Source organism: Mobula hypostoma, chromosome 7 (assembly GCF_963921235.1).
Source record: "Mobula hypostoma chromosome 7, sMobHyp1.1, whole genome shotgun sequence".
Classification (NCBI taxonomy): Eukaryota; Metazoa; Chordata; class Chondrichthyes; order Myliobatiformes; family Myliobatidae; genus Mobula; species Mobula hypostoma.
The window spans coordinates 62977257-63000895 of record NC_086103.1 but is presented as its reverse complement, the minus strand read 5'-3'; the positions used below and the strand labels follow the sequence as shown (position 1 = coordinate 63000895).

Sequence of the window (23639 nt, the reverse complement as noted above, 5' to 3'; positions counted from 1 at the left end):
TATGAGCCAAATCTCAAAAATTCCTTGGGAGGCCATAATGAACAAAGTACTCCTCCCGTAACACTTTGGCAACTGTGGATGCTTTCTGATCCTTTGTAGGGAAGGCTTGAGCATATCTGGTGTAATGATCCATGATGACCAAGACATTTACAACATTACGAATATCGGGGTCTATGGAGAGAAAATCCATACACAGTAAATCAAATGGTCCTGCACTCTGTAAATGAGATAACGGAGCATCTCTTATAGGCATTGTCTTCCTCTGAATACTTTGGATGCATGACTTACAGTACTCTTTAACCTTGGGCTTCATCTGGAGCCAATAAAACCAGTTTTGTAAAACCCCAAAAGACTTGAGTCATCATAAGGTGACTTTAGTACAATCCTCTGGTACTCCTAAGGCAAACCCAACTGGGAAAGCTGAGGTCTGTCTGGAGGAGATGTGACCCTGTATAAAACTTTGTTCCTCAACTCCAGTTTCTTCCATTTCCTCATCAGTAGGGGTATGGTAGTGTGTTTTGTCTCCTGAATTTGGGCCACATTTCCTTTCACAACAGGTGACCAAATGGCATCTATACCAGAGTCGTCTCGCTGGGCTGCTGCCAATTCTGCAGGACTCAAGGCAGGAAACTGCTTTGTATCCAGAGTGCTCAAGTTGCAATATACTTGTGGAATGGCACAACTAGAAGCTCCCAAATGATCCACAGCCTTGCCTCTGATTTCCCCACTGTGGAAAACTGGCACAATTCTTTAACTTCAGAGGCAGGAACACCCTCCCATTCTCCGTCCATTTCCGGCACCTCATGCGAACGTCGGGACAATGCATCCGCACCAATGTTCTGACTCCCCAGATGATATTTAAGGCTGAAATCATATGCAGACAACATTGCCAACCAGCGCGACCTGTGGCATCCAACTTCGCCAAGGTCAGGATATAAGTCAGTGGATAGTTGTCAGTCCTCAACCCGAACTTGGCACTGTACAGATAGTCACCTAACTTATCCACCATGGTCCATTTCAATGCCAGAAACTCGAATTTGTGCATAGAGTAGTTTCATTCGGTATGTAGTACATACAACAACTGGGATTTGCAAAGGCCAACAAAGCTGCTTTAGTCAGCAACTCTTTCAGCAGCTGAAAGGCCTCTTCACATTTTGCATCCCATCTTTCCCCAAAATAATCCAAAGGTCTATGATAAACCTCGCATTCTTTCCCTTTCATTCTCCTCTCTTTCTTCCCCAAGGGAGGGTAACCACACAGAAGCTGATTCAAAGGGTGGTTTACTCTGGAGAAGTCCTTCACAAATCTACCACAGAACCCACAGAATCCAAGGAATGAATGTAACACACTCACATTCTTGAGCTTTGGCCATGTGGTCACGACTTCTATCTTGGATGGATCTGTAGCCTCTCCATCCTGTGAGACTAGGTGTCCAACATAGTTCACTGATGTCTTACAGAACTGGCACTTGTCCAGTGACAGTTTTAACCCTTCAGCTTTCAGACGGTCTAGCACCTTCAGGAGCCTTGTCTTATGCTCCTCCAGAGCGGACCTGCACGCTATGAGATCATCAAAGTACACCAGTCCCTCAAGGAAGTTCATGTCCTCAGCAGTCTTCTCCATGACATGTTGAAAAGTAGCCGGTGGTCTTGATTTACCCTGGGGCATTCTTTCAAACTGAGAGAATCCAAGTGGACATATAAAATCTGTCTTCTCTTTATCAGCTTCACTCATGGGCATCTGAGTATAACCACTCCTTAGATCCAACACACTGAACCATTTTGCTCCTGTCTGGCAGGCCAGGGCATCCTCGATCTGTGGAACGGTATGTTGGTCTGGGACCGTATGTCTGTTCAGTGCCGATAATCATCACACATTCGTACCTTCCCATTCTTCTTCCTCATCACCACTATGGGTGACTCATAGGGACTCCTTAATTCTAGTTTCCTTCAGTTTCAGCAGGTGCTGCTGAACGTCTTCAACCTCCACTGGTGCTAACTGTTGAGACCTCTCTCTGAAAGGGGTGTCCTCCATCACTCTAATAGTGTGGTGACTATTACCTGGAGAAACCCACATCAAATTTGTCAGTGGAAAAGACATTTTTGAGCTTCAACATCTTCTCAGTTAGTCTCCTTTTCCATTCCTCAGGTACCAGGTGGTCACCAAAGTTGAATGGCTTTGCTGTTAACTTTCCTGATCCAGGAGCCTATTTATCTCCTGGTTTTCTCACCGGAAAACTAGACTTTATTCTCACAGGGAAAAGATGTGCCATCGGCATCCCACTTCTCAAAGTAACCTCTCTCTCCGAGGTGTTCCTGACAATCACTGTCATCCTGTTTGCATGGATAGCAGAAGGTTTCTTCAGTTCACGTCTCACCAGCACCCCAGCAGGTAAATGTGACTCTTCGTGATCCTCTGGAACATCCAATAAGAGGGCCTTGGCATCAGGGATTCCAAGGGATTTGGGGTTTCCTGGCACTCGAGCTACCCCCCCCGCCCGCCCAGGATGTAACACGACAGCTGTGGACTGGTTGCACCACACACTTCCTCGTTTATTCTCATCATCCCTCTTAGGAGGAACTTGCATCTTCTCAAAAGCCGCTCTGAACACCAGTGAATGGACAAGGTTTTCAAAACATTCTCTCCATTTCTCTCCTTGCATGCTCCCGTGAGCCTTCTCACAATAATGGAAGCTTCACCAGATCCAGACAGACGAACACTAATGTATCAAGGATTCCAGTTACTCCAACGTCTGCTTCCAAAAACTCCAGCTTCAATGTCAAGTAACCATCATATGGGTAATCATCAGTACTAAGGCTCAAAAATTTCTAGGGCACTAAGTGGCATCAATGGTAAAATTGTCAAATACTGGTTGTAAAAGGATCTGTACAGCAGAGCAACCTGAGAACCTGTGTCAAGTATAGCTCTAGTATCAATACCCTCAATCTATATGGAAACATCTGAGCTAGGTCCCACTAAACCTTCAGGAATAAGGTTTTGCACTTTAGTGTTTCCCTTGACACATTGATTGAAACGTGTTTTCTCCGAGACTCCAGGCCATTCCCTTACTGGGTCCTTCCAAAGTTTCCTGACTTCCTTTTCTGTTTAAGCGACTGCTGGGTTACTTTTTGAAGGTTTCCCTGTCCTTCATACTTCCACTTGAAATGTCCACCCTCTCCACAGTTGTAACAGAAACTACCAGACGCTTCTTACATCAAAAGACCCCTTTCAGCAGCATCCCTCTGCTTAGTACGTCCTACTGGTGGATCCTGCTTCCGATTGGACTTGTCACACTTGGTGGCAGCACTAACCAATTTCAACGGAGATACCTTGGTTTGCAGAGTTTTCACATCATCTGGCAAAACCCCCGCTGGTGTGGCATCAGGGGTTGCTTCAGCGTCAGAGCCTATGACTGATGACTTTGTTCTGCAGGCAGAGGCCTCCTCTCCTCCATCATATTTTCCTCCTCTCTTACTTCTCTAATCAGCTCAACAAACAAGGGAGGGGGACACATCTTGTGAGCCATTCAAATGCTTAAAGCAATCATGTCACATGACAGCGAGCCCTGCACAACTTGCCCCATCCTTAATCGATTTATCTCAGCCAGTTGAATGGCCCCTTTAGGGCACAAGCAAGGCAGCCGTCTCTCTAGCCCGAAAATGTAGGCAGAAAGTTTCTCTCCTCTCTCCTGGAATGTGTGTCTGAATCTCATCATAAGCTGCGCTGGGCTGTCCGTCATGTCATGCCAAAACCGTTTTCTAACGCTTGCATGTAGTCCATGGACGTGACCAACAGGTTTTCTGCCTTTAACAACCGCACCAACTCAGCAGCCTGATCTTCTCTACCAGTCGCTGTTTTTTCATTTTATCTGAGCACTGCCATTCATCCAATAACTGAGATGTCTGCTCTGCCTAAGTCTCATATTCCTCCTCCCCATCAAGGATGACCATAACCCAAGAGAACACCATCCGCCTACGATAACCTTGGCTCTCCGCAGGTACACTTTGGCATTTATCAAACAATGATGTAATAGCCGAAACCAGCTCAGAATTGAAATCAACTGCTGAAGGACCCATCAGACCAGTGATTCACAAAGGGGGCAATTAAGTGTCCTAAGGGGGCCTTCAAGATTCTTGGGGAATGCGTGGGTAAGCAGCACCCTAACTTGATGTACGAGATGTGACTGACTGTTAGTAGACCAGGCACTTCCAAAAAAGAGGATGAGGCATTGGAACACATGAAGAACCATAACTCTGCAGGTGGTGAGCACTCGTCACAAGGTGTCTGAAACTTGGCAATCTCATCCAACCTTACCAGCCACACAGACATTATTGGGGATACGTAAGTTAGCAACCAAGGTGCCCAACTGTTCCCCTTGACTTGCAGCACGGAATGAGTTCATGCAATTTAACAGCTGGTAAGTCAAGTACACCCTCTCAACGTTCTCTACAGATCTACAGAAATCAGGTTGCACAATGATATAGTGCTGGCTGGAATCAAATGGTGAAATAGAGCCAATCAGTGAACCTGCCCACTCCGAGGGTTCCTCTTAAGGTGTTTGAAGTGACCTTGGCTTCAAATATGTGGTCAAGATTTTGTTTTATTCCTTTCCATCAGATCATCGACACCCCATGTATCTTATTTATAATACTGTACTGTCTAATGAAGCTATGAAGCCATCAGGATTGCAGGAACACTTCTGCAAAAGCACCCTGAAAAGGCTACTTATGATATTACTCAGTTCTAGAAGATGAAAGAAGCATTTGAAAAGCGTTGCACACTTGAGTCATTTGCCAAGAAAGCTTAAAATGACATTGATAGTGGTCTCATTGCTTCTTATAGCATTTCCAAAATGAAAGCAAAGTGTGGAAAATCTTTTACAAATGGTGAAAGATTAATAATGCCAGTTGTATCAGAAGTGCTCACCACTGTTCTCAAATGGATACCGGTACCTTAAAATCAATTCCTCTGCGTAATAACTCTGTAACTTGTTGTATTGACAAAATGAGTGAAGACATTGAATATCAACTATGCACAAAGCTATAATAAACAGAATTTGGTATACAACTGGTGAGTCAACTGTGCAAGAAAAAGAGCAATTGCTAATGGCATATGTATGGTTTGGCAAAAATAGAGAAGTTTATGAAGACATTCTCTTTTGTAAAAAGTTAAAAACAAATACCAACAGAGGATCAATTTACAACAAGCATAAAACCTGTATTGAGGATAAAAGTATTCCGATTGGTTACATGATTTTTTTGTACAACAGATGGAGCACCACATATGGAATCCTGATGAAAGGTCTCAGCCCGAAATGTCGACTACTTTTTTCCATAGCTACTGTTTGGCCTGCTGAGTTCCTCCAGCATTTGGTGTGTGTTGCTTGGATTTCCAGCATCTGAAGATTTTCTCTTGTGACAGGGTCCCCATGCTGGTTTAGTGGCATTTATTTAAAAGAAATTCCAAGTCTGTTTGCAATTCATTGTGTAATTCATCATCAACATCTCACAGCCAAAACGTAGCCAGCAACTTTTTTTCAAGCATGATTCTTGTAATACCTGCCAGCAAAAAATTAAAGCTCATCCATTAAATAGCAGAATATTTTACCAGTTATGCCTGCTAATGCCCAAACAACAAGGACACATTTTTCTTTTGCTTAAACAACTTTACTTTCAACGTCTCCTTTCAATACTTGAGGGCTGCCACCTTTAGATCCCACAAACCTCACTCCTCTCCTGCACGTGCATAACAGGGAGAGTGTGCATGTGTACTAAATGTACTTATATTGTCTAAATGAACAGAACTCAATAATGCCTAGATAACGATGAAGAGCTTGGACATTTGCTTCTTCACACTGAAGTGCATAGGATGGTGAAAGGCTGCTGCTTAAAACATTTCTTTGATCATTTTGACACCATGGTTGAATTTTTGCTCAAAGTTGAGAGGAGCTTGGAAACAAGATTGAACTTCTACATGGAGATGTGACATACCTCGCCAATCTGTATGACAAAATGAACATTCTAAATATGAAACAGCAGGGTGAGAATTTAAGTTTAATCCTGGCAAAAAGTACAGTGTCCACTTTTATCAGAAAATTGGAAGTATATAAGCAAAATATTGGGAGAAGAACGTTCTCACGGTCTCCCTGCATGGAAAGTATGGCACTCTCTTTCACAGATGGTGAATTGCAAGAGTACTGCTGCACCTACAGTCTCTACTTTACACTTTATACTTTGTCGCAAAACAATTGATACTAGAACTTACAATCATCACAGCGATATTTGATTCTGTGCTTCCCGCTCCCCAGTACAAATGGATAGTAAGTATTAAAAATTTAAATTATAAATCATAAATAGAAAATGGAAAGTAAGGTAGTGCAAAAAAACCAAGAGGCAGGTCTGGATATTTGGAGGGTACGGCCCAGATCTGGGTCAGGATGCGTTCAGCAGTCTTATCACAGTTGGAAAGAAGCTGTTCCCAAATCTGGCCGTACGAGTCTTCAAGCTCCTGAGCCTTCTCTCGGAGGGAAGAGGGACGAAAAGTGTGTTTTGGCTGGGTGGGTGGTGTCCTTGATTATCCTGGCAGCACTTCTCCGACAGCGTGCAGTGTAAAGTGAGTCCAAGGACGGAAGATTGGTTTGTGTGATGTGCTGCACTGTGTTTATGATCTTCCGCAGCTTCTTCTGGTCTTGGACAGGACAACTTCCATACCAGGTTGTGATGCACCGAGAAGAATGCTTTCTACGCCTTTTCTTTGCGCCCAGTGATCTCATTTAGACCCTGCCGTAGTCTACTGGCATCCCTCTGGTTAGCCTGGGCTTCCAACTTGGCTCGATATTGCCTCTTGGCATACTCATCGAGGTTAGCTGCTGAGTCCTTGAATACTAACCAGTTCACCGATTCAAAGCAGTCACGGAGGACCTCATCTGTTTCCTCCGTCCAACGCGACACTACTTTTGACACTGTGACCTCCCTCTTCAGTTTCTGTTTGTAAGCCGGGAGGAGGAGTACGGTCTGATGGTCTGATTTTCCGAAATGAGGTCGTGGGATGGAATGGTAGGCATCCTTGACTGCTGTGCAGCAGTGATCAAGTATATTCAGAGCTCTAGTGGGGCAGGAGACATGTTGCTACAACTTTGGCAGCGCCTTTCTGAGGTTGGCCTGGTTAAAGTCCCTGGCTATAATGAACAAAGCCTCCGGATACCTGGTTTCAAGTTCACTGATGTTGGCATACAGTATGTTCAGAGCACACTCCATGTCTGCCTGGGGGTGGGGGGGGGGTGCGAAATGTAGACCGCTGTCAGTATGACCGGGGTGAATTCCCATGGCAGATAGTAGGGACGACACTTCACCGACAGGTGTTCCAGGTCCGGGCTGCAGGAGCTTGTCAGTGCCACTGTGTCCGAGCACCACCCAGTGTTGATCAGTAGGCAGAAACCACCTCCCCTCGTCTTGCCCGAAGACGCCGTGCAGTCCATCCAATGGATTGAAAATCCCTCCAGTCGGATGGCACAGTCGGAGGTGGCAGGGGAGAGCCAGGTGTCGGTGAACAGAATACTCAGCAGTCCTGCATCTCCCCGCAGTAGGTGAGTCTCCCTTCTTCTTCTCTAAAAAAGGATTTTCAGAATCAATTCAAGAATTTGAACAATCTGGAAATGCTGGAATGAGTAATTAACCCATTTCTTTGCAACATGGCGTTTAACTGTGATGAAGGTACTCTCAAGACTGTAGAGAATGATACCATTAAGAAAGTCTTTGACTACAAGTACCTCGGGTCAAGAATGATGAGTTCGGAGAAGGACATAAAGATACGGAAGGTGCTGGCGTGGAGGGCTATGAACGACATGAAGGAAATCTGGAAGTTGAACCTGACCAGAGGGCTTAAAAAGAGGATTTTCATAGCAGTCATAGAGTTCATTCTCACATACGGATGTGAGACGTGGACACTCACCCTGACGATGCAAAAGTCTCTAGGTGGTTGCTATACACGAATGCTCCGGATGGCTCTTGATGTGAGTTGGCAACAGCATACGACGAACGTTGAGCTCTATAACAACCTACCGATGTTCTCCACTAAAATCGAGGTGAGAAGACTGCAACTAGCGGGGCACTGTCTATGCCACCCCGAGCTACCTGCCAGCCTAGTCATCATAGGGGAGCCCAAGCACGGGAGGATGAACCCTGGGCGCCCTCCCAAGACTACGGTCAACACGCTCCTAGAAGACAGCGGCGCGGTTAATGTAGATGAACTGAACACACTGATGAGGGAGAGGGAGAAGTGGAGAGTCTGTCATCGTGCCCGATGCCGGCTCCCTAGGCCTGAGTCGACGTGGTAGTAGTAGTAGTAGTTTGCAAGATAGAAGACAGGAATAGAACATGCAAAAAGAAATTATTGAAATTCAGAATGATGAAGAAACAAAAGTGCTTTTAAAAAATGTCAACTTTTGTGGTATATGGCTACACTGTAATACAAAGTTTCCTGATCTTTGGAGAAGAGCCTAACTGTTCTTGTTTGCATTGCCATCCTCATACCTTGTTGAAAGAAGCTTCAGTGCAGTGAACCACAGACTCACAAATACACAGAAACCACATGGACATTGTTCCAAGTGGGGACTTAAGGTTTTTGCTGTCACAACTTGAACCAGATATTTCAACTCTTGCTAAAAACCATCAAGCTCACAGATCACATTGATATCGAAGATGCTGTACAGCTCACAGGTACTGTGTAAGCTAAGTTTAAAGACAAATAAAATTTAAAGCACAATCACCTTTCTCATGTTAGCATATAGTAGACATGTTTTTACACTATGGCGGCACTAGAAATTATATTGTGCCTAGGGGAGGGGGTGTTGGCAAGTATGAAAGTACTTTAGGGGGCATTGGGCTAAAAAAGGTTGGGAAACACTGCATTAGACCTTTCACATCAGATGACCCCTTTCCCTCACTTTGCAGAAATAAGAACAACTTGTCTTTAAAGTCTTCATCCTCAGCTACATTCCCCTCTTCTCTAAAAATATGGGCTGCTTATGGCTCTACCTCTCCAGGTGCCCCCATCTTATTGGGTGGTGTGACTTCAGTTACTTCAATAGTAGCCTGGATTAGCACAGCATCCTTGATAGGTCAAAATGCCTTTTAGTGAGTGTAACTTTCCCCAATACTTCTATAGAACTCAGCACTCTAAGTAGCAGTTCATCTGGAATTCAAAAATCCACTCCACTCAGAACATAAACGTGACTTGTGGATAACCACTTTGAATCGCACCAAACCTTAATCCCCACAATATCCATAATAAAACACCTTTATTATGGCACACCTCACTTTTCCCAAACACTAGTTTAAACACTGCTTAAACACACAATAAACTGCTTAATCAATTCTTAAATAGCATTCACACAACATCCAAAATCCCAGATGAAGACCCCAGAAAGGCCATTCTCTCACCAGGGCTTGTACACCAACTTGACTCGTTAGTTAACTCTGCTAACAGTCACATGATTCAGTGGAGAGAAGGCCGCCTTTATAAGCAATACACGTCTAGGGTCGGTATGATTTGGGGTTCAACCAAACAGGAACGTCACAATGTTCCAATTAAGAGAACCTTGATATGAGTGAATGCTTTACAAATACTGCCCATACACAGTTATTGGGAGCCCAGGAGTGACAGATCATACACAAGCATAAAATTGTAAGGAAAGTATATTTACCAATTTTCAACTTTATCAAACAGATAACAGAGAAAGAAAAAAAGAAAGATAAAATGGCCCAATACAGTTAAGCCAGTCTAAATTTGCACATAAGCATTGGAGCTCATTCTGGTATTAGCTGGGTGTATCGATTTACTATGCTACTGAATTCTCATCACAACCGTAGGTAGAACTTCCCTTCTTGAGATCCTCCACCTTGTGAAGCACTCCTTGAAATAGGGTCTCCCCTTCAGATGAGATCCTCCAGGCATCTTCCCCGGAGCTCTTCGCCCTGCACCTCCCACCAAAAGACTCCAAACCAGACTACCGCACTTTAGAAAACTCTTCCACTCAGCTCCTGAGAACCTTCTCTCACTTCCCACAATCCTGATTGGCTGACACAGCATTTCTAAGTTGGACAACATGGCTCCTTATCTTAAGCCGAAGCTAAAACACTCTTTCCAGCAAGGCACATTGCTTTTACAGAAAACTGCTAAAATAAAATACCTCAAGGCTTAGCAGTAGAAATCTTAACTAGGGCATTACACAATGTTAGCATTCATTTTGAGCAGAGAAGAATAGAAAAGCAGGGATGTAATGATTAGGCATTGGTCAAACCACACTTGGAGTAATATGAGCAGTTTTGGGCCCCTTATCTAGGAAATGCTGTTCTGGCATTGAAGAGGGTCCAAAGGAAGTACATGAGAATGAAAAAGTTTACATATGATCAGCATTTGATGAATCTAGGCCTGTACTCCCTAGAGTTTAGAAGAATGGAGAGGGGGAGGGGTCTCATTAAAACCTATCGAATATTGAAAGTTCTGAATAGAGTGGATGTGGAGAGGGTGTTTCCTATAGTAGGAGAGTATAGGACCAGAGGACACAGCCTTAGAGTTGAAAGACATCCATTTATAACAGAGCTGAGGAGACATTTCTTTAGATCGAGGGTGGTGAATGTGTGGAATTCATTGCCACAGGCGGCTGTGGAGGCCAAGACATTCAGTATGGTTAATAGGACGGTTGGTAGTTTCTTGATTAATCAGGACATCATTAGTTACAGGGAGATAGCAGGAGAATGAGGTTGAGAGGGATGATGAGTCAGCCATGATGGAGTGGCAGAGAAGATTCAATGGGTGAATGGTATAGTTCTGATCCTATGTCTTATGGTCAAATAAATAGGGATTTGTGTTAATGAGTACTTAATGGTTGGTATAAGCTCAGTGTGCTGAAGAGCAAGTTTCCATAAAACAATGGATATTGTACAAGTCAAAAGGTGGTCTACTGCTTGTTGGTATTTTCAATGGTATATTGGTTTTGCTCATCTATACTGCGAATTTGAGGGAGAAAGGATGGTCTTTCCACGTTGAATTTTCAGCAGCTGGCTGAAGCTCTGACAAACTCCATAACAGGGAACTTCAGTCACCCTTCCCTGACCTGGTTTTGAACCTGAGAAAAGGGCTTTGCTTAGATTGCTGTCTTTATAAAACCCAGCCCAAATCTTTGAACACTGACCTATTTTTTTGTGCCTAAGCAACAAAACAGATGTCTTGCATCAATAAAAAAATGCTTGCAAAGCACCAGAATGTTTTTTTTTTGTTTAAGCAATAACGTGTTTTGTTCTGACTTAGTAATAAGTATGAATCTTATTACTTCTCAATTCTGAGAGGTTGCAGTTTTGACACTAGAGTACACTCAGCACATGGGTGGATTGGTGGGGTAGGAGCAAGGATGACAAGCTTAATCTCTTAGCCTCAGGACGTTTGTAAGACAAAATGTCTCATGTTAAGGATGCAGTGAATGATAACAAATGGTGAAATGCAAACAGTTTGCTAAGTAATTTTCAGGAGGATGAAAAACACTTACTCGCATATATGATATTGGGGTATTATAACATGTGGATGGTTTATCAATTCTGAGTGATGATCTTTACATGTAATTCTGGATGGTAGTTACTCGCAGAATGTTTGATGGCCAAGCTCAATTCTCTACCGCACTTTTGCTATGATTTCTGGGAGGGAAAATGGATTTTTGCTGAGTAGGCCATCCCGGCCCATTAAGCCACACCACCCCAGCAACCACTGACAATCCCAATTAAACCTAACCTAACCACAGGAAAATTTACAATGATCAATTAACCTACGCGGTATATCGTTGGACTGTGGGAGGAAACCGGAGCACCCGGGAAAACCCATGCATTCCACAGGGAGGACATACAGAGACTCCTTACAGAATGGCACCTGGACTGAACTTTAAACTCTGGTACTCCCGTGATGCCCCTTTCTCCTCTTCTGCCACGGGTACTTCGACCAGATTGTGGACATTAATAAAAGATGACTTAGAAAATTCTAGAAATGCTCAGCAAGAGTGAAAAAACCAACTGTTAATGTTTCAGATTGAAGACCCTTCATCTTTGTTTCCCTTTCCACAGACGATGGGTATTTCCAGCCATTTGTGTTTGTTTGAGAATTATAGAATATTTTTGCTTTTCATGAGGTAACTCGATTCAGATAAGAGACAGAATTTTGCAGATTGCAGAGTAACCATTCTCAACTGAAAAAAATTTGGGAGCTAGTTTTATACTTTTGAATTTTCTTTGACATGCGGCATTTGTAAATGAATTTCACTGTTAAAGACTCATCCAGATAAACGTTTTGGCACCCGATGATGAAAAAAAAAATCGATCAGCCAAAAGAAATAAACAGTGTATGTGTTCACAAGTGTAGAAATAGTCGTGATTTACATGATGTAAATGAACAGTTTAGCACGAGTTACTGGATTGTGATCTTGATAGATTATAAATTAGACAGCAATAATGCAAGGATAATGTTTCCTTCTGGTCTCTGCATTAGTATTATTTTGATTTCACGTTGCTTGAGTTTGCCCCTCTGATTCAAAGATTGAGCACATATTTAAAGTGGAGGAATCACCTGCTGCAAGTCATCCACTTGCATTGCAATGAGCTGGAAATTCAAAAAAGGTGATCTAATGGAATTGTGATATTCCACACCTGGCCTCCAGTTCAGGCTTGGCTGAAACAAGGTGCAAATCTTCAATCAAATTGTATGTGTATGCACACACACATGCACTCCAGAATGGTTTTATTTGAGCCTTGTTAGCTCAAAAGCAAAATATACTTCTCGCCATGTGAAGCTAACTAATATAGTACAAATTACAAATTGAAGCTAGGCAGCTTGCAAATTCCTTTCTGATCTTACAAATTTTCATTGTTCTGCTTGTATGGCCTACTCTTCACATCCCCTTAAATTGTCCTAGATAACAGAGGCTTGCGATGTTCTAAAGCACGAAGCAGCATAGGAAGTAATTCTGGAGTTTACTCATTGGCATTTTAAGAGAATAATGCCTGCAGCCCACAAGCAGCATTTTACAAAAGACAAGATTTTTTTTTCACGTTACTGCTTGTGGAATGGAGACATTAGGATCCCATTGTTCAAAATAGTGAAAAGGAGAATTGTCAGCATGTTGCCTGGGATGTAACATTTCAGTTATGAGGAGAGACTAGATTGGCTGTTTCTTTTCCCTTGGAACTGAGGGATATTTGATCAATGTATACAAAATTATGAGGTGCATAGATAGGGCAGATAGTAAGAAACTTCTGCCCCTGGTAGCGGTGTCTATGAACATGATGCAAAGGTTTAGAGGGGACTTGAAGATTTTTTCCCCCACACATAGGGTGGGTGCAATCTGGAATTTGTTGCCTGAGGAAATCTTGGAGGCACATATGGTTTTAACATTTGATCAGCATTTGGGCTAGGATGTTAATTGCCAAGTAGGAAATGCACCACATGCTGTGAAATGGAATTGGTATAGGTTGGTATGGACCTAGTGGATCAAGGGGTTTATTTCTGTGTTTTATGATTACAACGGAAGGGCCACAGCACCTTTTGCCTCCCATTTACATAAGATATAAAATAGATCGTCAGTATAAAAATGGAATTCAAATATAGAGCTTGAGCAAAGGTATGAATAATTTTGATTACAATTTAATCTTTCGTCACTTTTGAGGCAATGCACTTCATATGTTCATAATTTGGTTCTTTATCTTGTTCCTGGTTATCAACCATTTTACCAGGGAAAAGTTTCCATTTATTTACTTTAACAAAACTCACTATAGCTTTGAACACTTATATTAAATTTTGAAACTAATGTGAAATGCATTAACTTGCAGAATATTTATAAAATCTGGGGTTCTTAAGAATAAATTTAATGAATGAAACTCAAGACTCTTCATTTGGGGAGAAAGTACTTGTCTACTTACCAATGCGACAGGCTATTGAAAACAAATTATAATGCATTAATGCTTACTCAAATGTATTTTCTTGGTGTGGTATCTCTGGATCTTCATTTCGCCGATGGCTGTTATTATTGGATAAAAATCCGGGCACTGTATTGAAAGATCTCTGACTAAATTTGATACCTGAGCTGATGAACTAATATCAGTTTACAAATCATGGAAATGTACACTGAAGCATTTTAGATCGTGCCTGGTAGCTTAGTCTCTAGCTGAAGCTATGCCAGGTTTGGTAAAACTTAATAAGCTAACAATTGTTACAATAATGTTTCCAAGAATAGGCACATTTCATCTGGAAAGTTAAGATAATGTGTGTTACAGGACTTATGTATGTTCATTTTACACGTGCAGACATCCAAAGATACGGATGTTTTTATATAACCGATGAATTTCTTCCACTTAGTGCAGTCACTGACCCGGTGATTAGCTCACACCTAGTATAGCAATCATATTGCTGCCATGTTTTGACCATCATAATGTAGCATTGAGCTTGAGGTCTCTGTGAAACTTTTGGATATAGCATTAACTACATAGTTTTAACTATCACATAGCTACCTAACACCAATATTGTTTTATTGAGAATTCCAACATCAACATACTAATGAATGCTTTTACTTGAATCGTAGTTTTAGTTTAGTTAACCAAGCAGCTTGTTGTTCTATATTTACTATATGTAAATTAGTTAAGTGAATGTGTCTATTTTAATTGGAATGGACAGCCAAGAAGATATGGTCATCCAGTGCAACTATGGAAGTCCCAGTTGTGACGACTACTCCTACCACTGGACCCAGACTTCCGAGGGCAAGACAGTGGAACTGCCCCAGTGCAAACACAGAATACTCTGCAGATGCTGGGGTCAAAGCAATACTCACAACACGCTGGAGGAACGCAGCAGGTCGGGCAGCACCCGTGGAAACGATCAGTCAACGTTTCAGGCCGGAACCCTTCATCAGGACTGAAGAGGGAAGGGGCAGAGGCCCTATAAAGAAGGTGGGGGGAGGGTGGGAAGGAGAAGGCTGGAATGTTCCAGGTGAAAAACCAGTAAGGGGAAAGATAAAGGGGTGGGGGAGGGGATAGGCAGGAAAGGTGAAGAAGGAATAGGGGAAAACAGAATGTCGAGCACCTCCACTCCGTCCTCACTACAGGCAGGATCTCCCGGTTGCCACCCACTCTAACTCTGCTTCACATTCCCATTCGGATATGTCCATACATGGCCTCCTCTACTGCCATGATGAGGCTAAACTCAGGTTGGAGGAGCAACACCTCATATACCGTCTAGGTAGTCTCCAGCCCCTTGGTATGAACATAGAATTCTCCAACTTCTGGTAATTGCCTCCCCCTCCCATCCCCTATCCCTATTTCACTCTGCTCCCTCCCCCAGCTGCCTACCACCTCCCTCTTGGTTCCGCCTCCTTCTACTACCCATTGTGCTTTCCCCTATTCCTTCTTCACCTTTCCTGCCTATCCCCTCCCTGCTTCCCCTCTCCCACCTCTTTGTCTTTCCCCTTACTGGTTTTTCACCTGGAACTCACCAGCCTTCTCCTTCCCAGCCTCCCCCCACCTTCCTTATAGGGCCACTGCCCCTTCCCTCTTCAGTCCTGACGAAGGGTTCCGGCCCGAAATGTTGACAGATCGTTTCCACGGATGCTGCCCGACCTGCTGCACTGCCCCAGTGCAATAGCTCTTCCACTTAAAAAACTCTCCCACAGATTTCTTTGTGCAGTTCACATCATCTAAATCAAGCTCTGTGGCAATGGAGGCAGGTAGAGGATAACCACAGGCTTTCATAGCTGCAATCTTGCATGTAGGCAGCCTGCAGAGCTTGGTTGATCTACGCTGAGGCTGGAGCAACAGAGGAGTTTAGTGCATCCCAGGTGACTGCACAGCTCTTTTTAGAATCAGCACTGCTTGCTCTCAGATGAGGAAGGGGACTAGAAAAGGTGTCCTAAATCTTGCTTGTTGCAGAACAACTGGTCAGCAAAGCTGCAGCTGGCAGTTTACCCCACACAACAGAAGAACTGCAAAAATCTGTTGTCGTGGGTTACGACGGACAACCAATCAATCAATCATGGTAACCTATTCTACAACTGCAGTGAAGAATTGTTCTTTAAGCCCTGAATTGCTTCCTACTGGCAATGATGTGGCAACTGTAAATATCCTGTTTTAGAATCATTCTTAGTGCAAAATGTTGCAGTTCTTTTTAACACTTTACCTTATTTCACACATTTGTTTTTAGAGAGCTGCTTGGGTATTAGTGACATATTTAACAGATATTTAGTCTATTAAAATAGAGCAAATATAATTTTTGTGCAACTAAATCTTTACCCATTCATCCCATTTTACCTTTTTAATACAGTTTGAGCACCCCTTATCTGAAATTCTAAAGTCCGAAAACCTCTGAAATCTGAAAGGTTTTTGAGTGTTGACATGATGTCACAAACGGAACTCTCCCCAAGGCACTGGGAAGGTTCCCAGGCGATGTCCAGGTCTCTGTGCACCGCAGACAGTTCTGCAAAGTGACCTCACATCCAGTTAGTGAAGAATTGAAAAACACCACATAAAGCAAAAATGAAGATCTCACTCGTGTACTGAAAGAGTGGATTCGTCAGCGTTGGAGTGTACATATGCCACAACGATGAGCTGATTATGAAACAAGCAAACTGAAAATTCAAGGTAATTGTGAATATTCAGCAGGCTGGTTGCAGAAATTTAAGAAAAGGCACGGTATTAAGGTTTGTGGTGATAAAGTGTCTGCTGATAATGAAGAAGCAGAAAAATTCATTGGTGAGTTTGCCAAGATCATCGCTGAACATGCTGAATGGCCACATCAGTACATATGCGTGATGAACAAGTGTAAAAGAAAGACTGTTTACTGGTAGCATATTAATTCACAGTCGGGAATGATGGTGATGCCAAACAGCCACAGACTGTACACCTGGGTGGCCGAGGTAGTGATAGCTTACCTTTCTGATGGTTCAATGTACACATTATTGTTTCATGCACAAAATTATTAAAAATATTGTATAAAATTACCTTCAGGGTATATGTATAAGCTGTATATGCAATGTAAATGGATTTCATGTTTAGACTTGGGTTCCATTCCCAAGGTATTTCATTACATAGATAAAGATATTCCAAAATTGGAAAAAATATCTGAAATACTTCTGGCCCCAAGCATCTTGGATAAGGGGCTCTCAACCTGTAATAATCTGGACCATACAGTTTATTTTAATATTCTCTGCCTCACTTGTCCTTTGTGGGAAACTATTCCAAACATCATTAACACACCCCCAAGTACATGTGGCTGATCCAACTTGATCAAATTAGCAAGACGGGGATGGATCCATCTTGGGTACTAGCCTACAAAGCACCCAGGACATCTTCAAGGAGCGGTGTCTCAGAAAGGCAGCGGCCATTATTAAGGACCCCCAGCACCCAAGGGGGTGTTCACTGTTACTATCAGGTAGGAGGTACAGAAGCCTGAAGACACACACTCAGCGATTCAGGAACAGCTTCTTCCCCTCTGCCATCTGATGCTTAAATGAACATTGAACCCGTGAACACTACCATACTTTAAAAATATATATTATTTCTGTTTACACATGATTTTTTATCTATTCAATATACATATACTGTAATTTATTTGTTTTTTTCCTTCTTCTATATTATGTATTGCATTGAACTGTTGCTGCTAAGTTAACAAATTTCACGACACATACCGATGATAATAAACCTAATTCTGATTCTGATACATTCACAACTTACACTCGACAATGATGATCCTTGATACAAAACTTTTTTTTTTATTTTTTATGGTTTGGAGAGGGAATGTGTATAATTAACAGTTGGACATAGATCATGTTATGAGAAATGAGAAATATTCATTAATCCTTAAATACATGTGGAATCTATCCCTTAAAGTGCTTACAAGTTAAACAGTATTTTGTTGCAAGTTAAAAATTACTGTCAATCAAATTATACATGATTTCATTGTCCTTGGTTGGACAGAAAACAAAAATCCTGCAACATTGCCCTCTAATTCTGTAAATGTACACAGTAAAGCAATAATAAGAACAAGGACTGAATAAAAAAGATCAAACACTCAAAGCTCTAGGCTTTTTGAGAGTATCATTTGGAAAGTTCTGAGTCGAGAGTTAGAAGGAGAAATACGGTAAGTTTTTGAAACAGTCACAGTGAAAATACAGATGGATTCCACCTGTTTGTTAGCTGTTTTTGGATTTTTTAAATAAATACTCAATTCACTCATCAACACTGAAATAAACAAGGTTTAGTTTGTTTAAAAATACCTTGTGGAGAGGGGAGGAAGTCATTATTCATTTAATTCACGAATTACAATTCCCAGGAATTATGCATTCCAACACATATGAAGGCTGCAATGTAGTCTTGAATACAGTGGCATCTTAACAGCATTCAGCTTCTATCTATTCAATAAGATTAAAGCTAAAGTGTTTGGCAGTGAATATGAACAGCTAGATCTTGCTCAAAGTTCATTCTCAGTTTGACATTTTTTAATTTGTAAATTATCATCATTCTAAGTTCAAAGTGACTCCTGGCATTTATTGAACTGTGGATTTAAAGAAAATCTTCTTCATCCAGTTTAGTCCAAAGTGCAAACTTTAGTCGAACAGTTTTGGAAAGCATTCGAAGCAATGTAGCACTATGACTATTACACAGTGTAAAAGGATCTAGTCTCCGTTTAACTTTGGTTAGTTAGCTTTAACAATCTCCATCCCATGACTTCCCTATCACCAATATTATTTAAGTGGTGAATTCCAATGTCAAGGTATTGTCAAAATGTTTTTGATTGAATTTTGATCTTTGTTTTATGGGACTACTGTTAAGATGGTGATGGAAATAAAAGGTGTTATTGTCTTTATTAATTGTATTTGTTGTGATTGCAAGACTCTGCTGGACATTAAGAACTTAAAACCACTGCAGATCTACCCCATCACTGAGTTGCTCGTTGGCGGAGATACTAGGGGAGCTGGACCTGGTGTGGATCATGCTGTGGCTGTGTCAGAGGCATCAGTATATGAAGGCGGTGTGCAGTCTCACAGCGAGTGATTGTCTTAGTCGCTTATCTTGTGATTGCAAGACCCTGTTGGACGTTGGTAATGTGGAATGCTGCAAGTCCAATTCGCTGTTTTATTAGTGAACGGTTGGGGTGGACAGCGGTGGAGCTGCATGGTATCGGTCGTAGTGGTGAGTAGGCCTCAGACTGTGACGTCGCCTGTTTGCAGGAGAATGGCATTGGTGTTGGTACACACCACTAGAGGTGGTGCTGCCCCTCAGTGTTCGTTCGGCAGAAGACAAGATGTATTGTGTTCGACTGCAGACTGCTGCAACATTCATGGACTTGGGGAACTGGACTATATTTTTTTGTGTGTGACTGTATTTTACTGCTGTTTTATTTGTGCTATATGTGCCTTGTGCCGTGAACGACTGTTGGTATTGTGATTTGCACCTTGGCCTCAGAGTAACACTGTTTCATTTGGCTGTATTCATGTGTATTCACGTATGATTGAATGACAATTAAGCTTGAACTTGCTTTAGTGACCTATGCTTCTTGTTGTTCTATATTGATATAACTTAATTATATAGACCATTTTAAGTGAATTTTACTCTATTTTCATCAGAATACAGCAAATGCAGAGGTGATGGGATATCAATATAGTGAAAGTAAGCAGGTACAACTTGGTCAGTAAGTGTAGAATAGGATGCATATTCAGATGCCTGGAATGAAATTGGCCCTTCGTTTTCCATACAGCTGCATACTGACCATCAGAAAGGTATCCCCCCACCCCTTTAGTTAGTGGCAGAGCAGACTCGATGGACTGAATGGCCTAATTCTGCTCCTTTGTCTTATGGTCCCCCAGAGTATCATGGATTGCAAAGAATTGGCTTTGCTGTGGGAATTGGCATGGAGAAATATTATGAAGAGATAGTCGTGCAAGGTTGTGCTTTAATAACGGCAAGTGGCTTTTACTTCAGCCCAAGATTTGTTAAAGTAAATTGATTTTGACCATCAATTGAGAAATGCTGCTCTGGAGAATGGAAAAGGAAATGAAGTCACAATTTAAATAATCAGTGTTTCTGCAATCTAGTTTAAAGATGAATTACAGTGTTGTTGCTGGAAGATAAGGTCAGTTTGTCTTTTTACAGGCATGAGAAGCTAAAAGAATTCATGCTTTTTAAATATAACAACCAGGAAGTTAAGACAAACCATTATTACCCATCTGATTGCATTTACTTTCTTTATCTGTCCATCTGATTTGCAACTTCTGTTTGAACAGGAGGACACACCAATTTCCCATTTCTGAAAACTGACATGCTTTGATAAAATCCTGAATCTGTTACATATTTTCCAACTTAATAAATAACTTCATGTTCCGTCTTCAATGGATTATTTCATGTTCCTGTCTTTTTCTCCCATTCCTAAAGTAAAAACAGAAAAGAAACCTGACATTAGAGTTTGTTTTCAATCTTCATGAAAAAGAAACTGATTCATACTTTAATCTGTTTTTACAACTGAGTAATTTATACAGTGTTAGTCTGAATAGCTTTGCTACTTTATGTTCCTCCAGGGTTCCACTTTGATTTAATTATGATACCAATTTGGGAATGATCTTCTCCCTCTTTAATTTTGCATGCAATGTATTAACAAGTCACATATACATGCACAACAGGAATCATTACAAATGAATTCAAGCAAATGGGGAGTGATGCAGAAGGCGAAGAATTTAACAGTGCTCAAAACACATTTAGGGGAATGTTATGAAGTTCATTATTTCTGTTTTCTGTGGGGAATGGAAATCTTTACAAGACTTTGATTATTCACAGCCAGAAGTTAACTCTCAGATGAGTGTTAGTACCAACTCCTGGAACTGAAGGAAGCATACTCATCTTGAACATCAATACTGGAGCAGTCTTCTCCATTACAGAAAAATGTATAATAGAATTAAATTCATGCTACATTTATGAAGCAGAACTCACTTTCGCAGGATGATGTATTTTATATATGCCTCTTTCCACTAAACTCTGAGCAATGGTAAAGCAACAAATTAATTTAAAACTTGGGTGGAAAACGAGGAATCACATTAACATACTTCTAAGTGTCAGTTCACTATCGATTAGGATCAAGCAAAGAAAACAAAGTTGATACCTTAGCTTTCTGTAAAACACACACTTTACTGGAGGGTATAGTGGTGGGAGTTTTTCTCTTTTCTGATGCACAGTTTACTGGAACGAAATGATGCTTTGTGTAACTGTTTTCAGTCTATGAAAAATACAGGACATTATTTTGTTAAGTGAACAACTCATCCACACAATCTCAAAGCAGAGCTCTATAACCTACGTTCTATATACCTTCACAAACAAGAGAAAATCTGCAGATGCTGGAAATCAAGGGGTTTCTTCTCTTATGTTACTGCAAAAGTTAACAAAATGGTTTCTTTGTTATATTATAATAAAAATGGCTTTTCTGTAATAATAACTGCAATGTAAGGAGTTTTCTCTCTCTCTCTGCTTGTTTGGGTTATATTATTGATAAGAGAGGGAACGGACCAATTGGGATAGATGTTATTCTTTCTTGTGTGTCTGTAAGCTATTGTTTTCGCGGGGTTTTGGGGCAGAAGGTACGATGGGGACAGAGAGAGGAGATGCGATGCTGTAAGCTGGCTGACGGAACGGACCCTGAGCGGGAGTCCGAGGCCCAGGGTCTTTGGTGAGGAGAGGAGACGAAGGCAGACTCGTGTGGAGCCTCTGGTCGACCACTGTGGTTGGTTCCAGGTGGCGGGTCGAGGAGGTCAGAGGGGATCGAATGGTGGAAAGAAGACTCAGTTAATTGAGCTCCAACTGTTGTGCACAAAGTGGTTGAACTTTGATAAGTTTGGTGCCTTTTACTTTCCTTTTATATTAGTTCCAGTAAGATCTATAAGGTGTAATTATTTAATCACATATGGTATATTGTCTGTTATTTGACGGGGTGGAGTACATCACACAGCATCCACACAAACTTGATTACCCAGTTTGGCGGTGCTGAAGGCTGCTCCCCTGGATGGAAGCGAGCTGAGCGAGCCTGAGGCTTACCAGGGGGCTACACACACAACACACACAAAGTGCTGGAGGAACTCAATAGGCCAGACAGCATCTATGGAATACAGTTAATGTTTTAGGCTGAGACCCTTCATTAGAAAAAGAGACGAAGAGTCAGAGTAAGAATGTGGGGGTAGGGACAGAAGAGACACAAGGTGATAGGTGAAACTGGGAGGGGGGCGGGATGAAGTAAAGAGCTGGGAAGTTGATTGGTGAAAGAGATACAAGGCTGGAAAAGAGGGAATCTGATAGAAGAGGGCAGAAGGCCTTAGAAGAAAGAAAAGGGGGAGGAGCGCCAGTGGGAGGTGATGGGCAGGAAGGAGGTAAGGTGAGAGAGGGAATACTGTAACACTCAATGTGGCTAAAATGTTGCATCGCTTCACTGGAGTAACAGAATTTGACAATGGAGATTTGGGGACGATTGGTCAAAGAAAAATGGAATAGAGGACTTTGGCGAAGGAATGTCAGAACTTGGGGCCATTCATTCAACATCAGTTTGTTTATTGCAATAAATGATAAAAATGTAAAACACAGCTATCAGAGATGACCAGTAAATTTCTACCCTGCAGGAACTTATTTGATTTGACTCAAAACTCGAGGTGTGTTTCCTCCACCGAAAATCTCATTGCAAATGTTTTTCCATCATCGTCTACCAGGGAGAGGGAGATTTGTAAGGGCCACCACTGAAATACTCCGTACAGTTTTGGTTACCACACCAAAAGGAGGACTTGATTGCAATGTAGAGAGTGCAGGGCAAATTCACCAGGATGTTGGCTGGGATGTAGTGTTTCATTATGAGAAGAGGTTATGGAGGCTGTGTTTGTTTTCTCTGGGGATAGGGTGTGGAAACACAACCTGATTTGAGGTATACAAAATGATGAGGGGTAAAGACAGGACAGATAGTAGGAAAAAGAAGATGAGGGTAAATGGCAAGAACTTTAGGACGTTCTGAAGAAGATTTTTGTCACCATAATTGTGCTTGGATTCTTGAACTCAGTGCCTGAATGTGTATGGAAACAGGTACTCTCACAGCATTTTAGTACCTAGCGGGGCTCTAGAATTACTAAGGTGTAGAAGGCTGGTAAATGGAATTTGTTTTGGATGGCATGAAGATAGTGGGCTGAAGGGCCTGATCCTGTGCTCCATAATCCTCACTTCGTGACTTGACAGTACCATGTGTTTGTAGAATAAAGTTTTGCAATTTTTTTCTTGTTTTCACCTGCAAGTGCTGACTTTCATTTCTGTATATTGTTGAAAGTTCTCATGGACTTCATATGAGGCCAGGTGTGAAATGGGGTAATGTATTCGTGATCTTAAAATAAAAACTTCTAGAGACATTGCAGCTAAATGAGAAAGAGAGCTCATGTGAAATTCAGACAAGGACAATCCAAATCACTGACTGGACTTCTTTTCTGCTTTAGTCTAACTAACTTCAATGTCTCATCTTGGCTCCAGTTAAGATCATGTAAATGAGTGTAACAGAGGTCAAGTGTTGGATCCAAATCTGTCCAGGGGCTCATTTTGTAGAACATA

At 41.8% G+C, this 23639-nt stretch overlaps 1 protein-coding gene across 3 annotated transcripts in view; it reads right to left on the bottom strand.

Moving 5' to 3' along the window:
- Nucleotides 1-17776: 17776 nt before the first annotated feature.
- The window catches only part of LOC134349352 (actin filament-associated protein 1-like 1), a 209034-nt gene continuing 203171 nt past the window's right edge, over nt 17777-23639 (bottom strand). For all 3 annotated transcript variants that reach the window (XM_063053532.1, XM_063053530.1, XM_063053533.1), the window contains exons 19-20: nt 21175-21288; nt 17777-20447 (exon numbers count right to left, since the gene is read on the bottom strand). In XM_063053532.1, the coding sequence (XP_062909602.1) occupies nt 20421-20447; nt 21175-21288 (141 nt within the window). In that variant the 3' untranslated portion in view covers nt 17777-20420. The remainder of the gene's footprint in view (nt 20448-21174; nt 21289-23639) is intronic.